The 7,533-nt window shown below is 50.4% G+C and overlaps 1 protein-coding gene across 1 annotated transcript; it reads right to left on the minus strand.

The window, feature by feature from the left end:
• Window positions 1-463: 463 nt before the first annotated feature.
• TAF12 (TAF12 RNA polymerase II, TATA box binding protein (TBP)-associated factor, 20kDa) lies at window positions 464-6,540 on the minus strand. Its single transcript, XM_009696710.1, has 6 exons — window positions 6,400-6,540; window positions 4,268-4,519; window positions 3,028-3,105; window positions 2,616-2,730; window positions 2,090-2,178; window positions 464-936 (listed from the first exon to the last, which is right to left on the minus strand). Exons 1-6 carry the CDS (start codon window positions 6,466-6,468, stop codon window positions 901-903), a joined length of 639 nt encoding a protein of 212 aa, XP_009695012.1. The 5' UTR covers window positions 6,469-6,540; the 3' UTR covers window positions 464-900.
• Between the last annotated feature and the right edge of the window lie 993 nt (window positions 6,541-7,533).

Here is a 7,533-nt window from a genome sequence, read left to right on the forward strand (position 1 = left end):
GAGGACGGGCCCCGCTCCTGCCCACGGGTGCTCCCCGTTGTGCAGGGGTTTGCCGAGCTGCCGGCTCCATCTTCACCACAGCAAACGGCTCCTACGGCTTCTCTGACGAAGCCTGAGCAGAGCAGGCAGGAACAGGCAGGGGGATGTGGCTTTTCTTTACGTCCCAGGCAAGGAGAGAACCAGGATCAACTTGATTTCTTGTCCTCAGTCACCACGTCTCACTCCTAATGGTCCCAATATTCACGCAATGGGCAAACCACTTGCCCTGGGCAGGACGTGAGGAGGGGAAGCCGCCTGCCCAGCCCTACCAGCACAGCAGGGGCCGGTCAAATCCTTCCACTCACTCTAAACCGCAGGGCAGGAGATCTCTTACCAAAACAGCACCACACGCAGAAACCAGGCAACGTGGAGGCCGGCCGTTCCACTCGCAATCCCTCTTGAAGCGCACAAGACTGTGCCGTGGTTTTAGATTAATAATTTCTTTATTCATGTAAAACAAACGCAAGTATTTATATAAACACTGACATTACAAAGTACTGGAGCAGGTAGGGGCAGGAAGGAGGAAACAAAAACCTCTACAAGATGCTTCTAATACTGTCCCACACAAGATCAAATGCTCTGTCCCTTGGATAATCACTTATACGATAAACCACTTTCAAGTCACAAATAAAAGTCTGTTTTGAGATATGTTGCGCTCTTAGGAGGAATGAGGAAAGGGGCGTAGAACGTTTTTGGCAGATCTCCACATGAAGTCAAGATATTGCTGCACCGTTAATAAAAAATATATGCTTCTCTGTAAAGCATTAAAAAAAATATCCCATGGATGGCATCGTGGAGGCTTCAGTGGAGAGGCAGATATCCCAAAATGCACTGGCGTCTTCTCCCGGCTCTTCCCAGGGGCTATTTCTTGGTAGTTTTGCGAATCAGTGCCATTCTCTGTAACAAGAAAGAGAAAAACATGGGAAGCCGAGCGCCTCAGACAATGTTACTGCAAAACAACCTGTAGCTGTGCAGGAACAAGGTATCTCCGGTTCTCCCAGGACACTGCCTGACTTGTTTCCACACAGGTCTTTCGAGTCCGTTTGCATCTTAACGGGGTCCCAAGCTGGAGCCAGAGGAAAAGAAAGCGTCTGCGCTCCTCTCCTCAACACCCCAGGCTGGCAAGTAAAACACCGATGGTAGCGAGGGGCAATGGGATTAAAGAGCACCCGGGATCAAACCCCACTTCAAGGTCTCCTCTCCCTCTGCCCAGCAGTTGCTGCAGGAGTGTCAGGGGAAGTGCAATACCGTCGGCTCCTGCAGGGCAGCTCCTTCCCTGGCTCTGCCCGTACACTTAAACAGCCATGGCACAATTCAGTTAAAATTAAGGGGAAAAAAACCCAAACCAAACCAAACAAAAACCCCAAAGCTGCTCAGCTCCAATCTACAGCTGAAATCCCAGGACAACGCTGTGCTCTCTCTGCTCCACCTTCCCAGGCCTTTCGGCTTTCTGCGGCTGTTTAAATTCTTACGGCGGGGAGCGGCCAAGGGTCCCGACCCTTCCACACAGACACAGCAGGTGCCGGACACTGCACACAGAATTCCCGAGCGCAGCGTTGGGCTGCAGACACAAAACAGCATCAGGAACTTCAGCCACAGCCTCTCAAAGAGCCCTGCAGTTCACCTGGAACATCCAGACTCCTGGAGCAGTTCGAGGGGCTGCATCAGCATTGAACCCCCCGTGCCTGGGTACGGATTTTCTACTGAACCAGAGGCGTTGGCCGTGTGTTTTCAGTCCCTTCTGCGCAAAGACAGAGCACATGATCTGCAAGGGGCCTCTGACAAGCTACTGTCTGCAGCTCTCAGCTGTTTTTTAACCCTTCCAAGTACTGCTGCTTCTCCTAGGGCGCAGCCAGCACTGTGCCACCACAGAGGAGCCACAGCAACCGTAATCCTCTCGGCACGAACAGGTGAGGAGACTCTGGAAGTTATTTCAAGTCCAAACCACTTGGAAGAGACTACAAATTCACGTTGTGCCAGGAGTCCAAGACCACCCTCCCTGCAACAGGCTTCTACCATGCGATTCTCGGGGTTACCGAGGGCTCCTTACCTGTTTGTGAGCTTCCGTAGTGCAGGCTTTTTTGTAGGGCCTGATTTCTTCTGAACCAAAGCCCGGGATCCACATGTTCCACTGACGCTCTGGAAGAAACACCGCAGGTCAGCACACTCTACCCCAACCACCCACCGCAAGAGCGGCCTCGTCATCACAAACGTACCAGCAGCACACCCGCCTGGAGCCGGTGCTAGAGATGTGCTGGTGATCCACATACCAGCTATAAAAGCTTCACAAAAGCAGAGTAGCAGAGGGCTGCACAACATTAAACACGCTAAAGACACTGCCCCTGTGCTAGCGACCTTCCAACACAGGCTGACGGACAGCTACAAACTGCAAAATTTGGAGAGGGGATGGTTAGGGGCAGACACCTCACTCATCCCCTGATTATTAAGGCATTATTAAGTAGCAACAAGTCTGTAGCTACTCACAGGTTTCCACCCCAACACCGCGGCCATGCCCTGATTTCAGAGTGTGCGCCCAGCTCTCAGCTGAGGGGGGGAAATTTAAAAAAATCACTCACCAAGATGCAACTGGACATCTTTCACTTCCAGGGTGTTTGACTTGCGATGCCGCGCAAGCTGGCAGGCAGCCGTCACCACGCTCTCTATGAAATCATCGGCGATCTGCAACAGCATCTGTAGCAGAAAGGACAACACTGTCTTATCAGAACTGAGCAGCTGAAATTATGTGGAAAGTAAGAAAAGGAACCCTCAGAGGCTAGTATTTCAAAGGCGTCGGCTACAATTGCTGTTTTAAAACCCTTTTTGACACTGGGACGCAGAAACAGACACGGATGGCTGAAGGCTACAGCGAACATGAGAACACAGAGTGTAAAATGAACCAACCCTCCCTGGCTTGGACAAAGGGCCACCGGTCCGTGAAAAATCCCAGATTAGCTCTTTCTGCAGCCCCTGCCATGGGTTGGTACCTACTTCCTCCACATCTTCATCCAGCTGCTCATTCGGATCCACCTCACGTACCAGGTCCTGCAATTTCTTCTTGGTTAAAACCTGAGCGTGTGGGAGAAAAAGAACGATTTACTGCCCTACTTTAGCAAAGCAGCAGCCCACACAGCGCAGCCACAAACAACCTTCCTCGCTCCCCCCCCCGAGGCCCAAGTCACACGTATTGACACAGCGTTATCAGTTCGGGAATGGCAGAGATAAGAAATATCAGGTGTTGAGGAGCCATTTTCAAGCACCAGTGGTTGCTCTGAACAGAAAGTGGGAAGCAGCAGGCCAGGATAAATAAGTCTCCTGCAGTAAACTGGCATTAAAATGCCACTGGCTGAAGCAAGGCTGCTGGCAAGAGGGGACAAAGGCAGAACCAGAAGTCTTAAGAGGCAGACAGCAAGTGCAAGCAATGTATTAGTGACTAAATTTGTGCTCAGGGCACAACGGAAGTATTTCCACAGCTCTAGTGCTTATCAGCTTTAGTGTTTCAAATGGAAAACAGAGAGAGAGAGGCGAGTGCTGGGTTATTCTAGGGCAGAAGGCGACACCCTCTCAGCCCAAACATGGCAGGGAGCTGGAATTTCGCTGCTGCTGCACAACAGCGGGACACTTAGTGTTATAGCATACGGATGAAAGTTATCACCACTGATCTGTCAGCCTGGTCAGATGAACCAGACACACGTGGGAATTCCTGCCCTCCCTGGTTCCCTGACACCAAAGGTGGAAGTGCTGTGCATGTGTTTGTGTCAGGGGACAAGCACACTTCCCACAGAGGTCATGGTGCCAGTGAAGCCCGCAGAGAGATCAGGGTGCGTTCCTGGAGCACTTGCTGGGCAGCAGCACATCTTAGGCACATCAAAGACTCCACACCACAACAAGGAAAAACGCACGTCAGCAGCTCCTGGCAGCGATCCTGCCTCTCGCATCACCTCAGTGAGATGGAGCCTACAAACCCGCACTTTTATTTCTCCTATCTAAACCACAGTTAAAAAGAACTTCCCAATCACATCCCCAATATACATCTTCCTGAGACTGAAAAAAACGCTACAGCATGCATACCCCATCCTGAAAGCGCCTGGGAGGGAAGAAATACATGAAGACGTTTCCTCACTCAGAAACTTACACTTTAATAGACATCAAGTTTTTGCCAGTAATTTAAGGAAGGAGAGGAAATTCCTGAGCATCTCCCCCGTTGTCCTAAAGTCAGGGATGAAATTACCTGGTTGCTTTCAGGACTGAGCCGTCCTCCTCCGCTGGGCGTCCCGGGCATCTTTGCCACAGTGGTGCTGTTGGCCATGGAGCTCTGCGGGGGAGTGCTGGCTGGTTCTGGCTTTATCGAGGAGAAGTTGGAGAGGTTGATCAAGGTAGAAGGGCCAAACTGGTTCATAATCTGTTGGGCTTTAGCTTTTAGATCATAAAGCTTATCTAGGTCCTGCTTCTTCTTGGGGTTGTGGGGACCCAAACCAATCAACTGGAAAAGAAAACGAAAGCCACAGTTAGCAAACAGAGAAGGAATTTGACGGGGTCGACGTCTTTGCCTGGATCAAACTGCAGTGTCCTGACAGGGCCCAGCGGTTTATAGAATATTGGGTCCCTCTGGACAGAGCAAGAAGGGAGGAATGACATTTAGAAGAAGAGAAAACCTTCCCTAGTATGTGAAAAATGAAGTTTGCCATGAGAAGCATAGCGGCCGCACGCAGTGCGCTGAGAAGAGGCAGCTCTGCAGTGGCACCGACCCATCCGCTCGTTCCTCGGGCCAAACCCCACGCACGTGTCCACCTCTCACCCTCCGGTCAGGGTCTTTCTGAGCACGTTTCACTCGGCCCACAAACAGCTTGGAGGAAGAGGCCACGCAAAGATGATTTAACTAAAGGACACAGCTTGCTCCCGCGGCAGCAATGCAAGGGAATGGCAGGTGCAGTGTTTGAGTCTTCATCTCCACACTCCATGGGCCTGAGAAGAAGACAGGGTTCAAGCTCCCCGGGGCATCTGCCGCAGGGTGGAGGTCTTGGTTTTGGCAACGCCACACTTCAAGCCCAGCCTGCAGCGATCCCTCGACACAGGCTTGACAACATAGGCTTTGTTTTTCGTTCTGAGAGCACAAGTCTGGGTGCTCAGAAGTAACGTGATGGAGAAACACAAGCATGCCCACACCTTCGATTCGTTGTTCCCACACCAGGCAACCGGCAGCCACAGTAAATGAAGTCAGATTTACCGAGCTGTTAACGGTGAGCCAGAAGCGGTGGGTTAACTGGTTACTCCGATCTTCCAGGTTCACCCTTCGGTGCCTGAAGTTATTCGGGTTATTGGCTGCTGAGCTAACACACAGACTGACTGGCAAGTACTACATTTCATGGCCGGAAGGCTCTAAACCCCAGGCTTGATGAAGCTTTGCTCTGTCCTTACCGCTCCATCAAAGGAAACTTGTCCAAACCCTGGACCTTCCACCCCCACAACTGTTGTGGGCAGCAGCGACAGGCCTGTCACATGAAATGAGCATTAAAGGAATGGTTTGATGTAAAATCCCCTCGTGTCCGGATGTTTGATGTAAAATCCCCCCAGATGTTGGGCCCAGAGATGGGTAAGAAGCAGCCACTGAGAGCAGATGCCTCTTCTGAAAAGCCCGTGCGTCACAGGGTGAACTTACTTATAAGAAGAGAAAAGAGTTGGTTTTAAAAAGCTTTACAGCATGTTCACATACAAAGTGATGAACAGAGCATCTGCTACCTGAGCTACAAACAGACATTTTTCCCTCACTAGAGCAAGCTTTGTTAGTTTGGATTAATTCATACCAAAACACAAACGAGAAATCACACAGGAGTACTTAGAAGCAGCTGCTTTAGTACTTCATTCCAAGGCACACTCATGCGCTGCTGCACCTATAGACACAGAGCCCTTTTAGGAGAATTTATATCCGAGACACACTTCCGTAGTGCCCTCAGCAAGTTTCTAGCTCAATTTTAACTGAATTAATGATGGAAAACCATTACACTCACACTCTAAACCCCTCAGCTGGCATTTCTGGACGAGGAGCTCAGCACAAGATCAGGAGGGACTTCAGTGTGCTAGTCTTGGTTTTAGCCTCGGCTGATCTCAGGCTGTTCACCCCACGCCTCGCTTTAAAAATCCACAAAGCAGGAATTCTTATCCACCATGCAGGGGAGAAAGCTCCGAAATCCTTGGGCAGAAAGCACTTTATTAGCATAAAGTCGCTTTGTTCATTTATTTCCAGATCTTATTGCACCCTTTGCGTGCCGTTAAGATCACCAAACACAAAACTCACGGGATGCGCAGATTCCCAGGACAAACCCCGCATGCCAGCCCCGTGGCAAGCCCCGGCGGTTTACTTACAGCTATCTGAGTGTCTAGATCTTTAATTACATCAGCAACCGCTGTGGGGCCAGCAAATGGAGAGGCCATTTTCCAAAGCCTTCCCAGTACGTCAGCAGTCAGCGTTAACCTACTCTCGCTTCCTCCTCTTCCATGTAACTCTCATTCCTACAGGAATACCAGATATTTTTCATATCATCCATTCTATTGTAAGATCGTGAGAGGAAACAGTTTCACGCAAGAGAGCAGACGTTGTCCTTACTACGGCGCAAGAGGGTTTATCTATCACAAGATATTACACAATTGCAAGCAGCACACGCACGTACGCTGCTGCAGAGGACAAGGCATCTCCCAGGATCCTGAAGTGGCAGTAGAAATTTGGCCAAATTCCATTTTTCTGTCAGAAGACAGAGTATCTTGATACCTGCTGTCAGCAGCGACGCGCAGGCAAGCCCGGACCTCCGCAACAGCAGTTTTCCTCCACGGCAGGAATAGGTCTGGTGGCACAGTCAGCACCTCTGACCCTCAGCCATCGCCTGTAACTCATTAAGCACCGGTACTACAGCGCAAGGTTACAACTGTAATTAAAGTCTACATTAAAGCCAAACGAATCTTCAGTGCATTCCCTGGAGCGCTCAGGGGGCTCCCACATCCATTAAGACATAACGATTTTCACCAAATATTTAAAGAGGCTTGCAAAGGACTGTACGGCCCGGGTGTCTCTTTATTGTTAATGAACTGGGAAAGTTCTTGGGGTTTGCTTTAGTTATTATAAATGTGAGACAAACTCCGCCCTTGCGGTGCTAGAGGAAGCATCTGTTACAAGCACTTATCCATCAGGTGTGCTAGGAATGAACAGAAAAGTCTTTTTTTTTTTTTTCCCCGGAGGTGTTTGTTAGATACCGAAGGGGTAACTCAAACCTCTTTCCTCCTCGACACACAGCTTCCAGCTTCACATTTGACCCCCGAAGCACCGACCCGTGGCACCCAGGGAAGCAACAGCTCCACACACGCCGCTCAAAGAGGTTTTCTTCCAGCGTCTTCCCAGCTTAAAGAGGTCACCAGGCCCACGACTGCCCACGGGGAACGCCATTACGGGACCGAACAAAACCTCCCCGTGCAAAACGGCCAAAGACATCGGGAAGAGCCAAGGTC

This window comes from Cariama cristata, unplaced genomic scaffold (genome assembly GCF_000690535.1).
Source record: "Cariama cristata isolate BGI_N322 unplaced genomic scaffold, ASM69053v1 Scaffold43573, whole genome shotgun sequence".
NCBI lineage: Eukaryota > Metazoa > Chordata > Aves > Cariamiformes > Cariamidae > Cariama > Cariama cristata.

Coding starts and splice junctions, on each gene's coding strand:
- TAF12 (XM_009696710.1), bottom strand. CDS start 6,468: ATGGCCTCTCCATTTGCTGGCCCCACAGCGGTTGCTGATGTAATTAAA. Junction 4,520..6,399: donor ATCTAGACACTCAGATAGCT/GTAAGTAAACCG, acceptor TTTCTTTTCCAG/TTGATTGGTTTGGGTCCCCA. Junction 2,179..2,615: donor AGATGTCCAGTTGCATCTTG/GTGAGTGATTTT, acceptor TGTTTCTTCCAG/AGCGTCAGTGGAACATGTGG.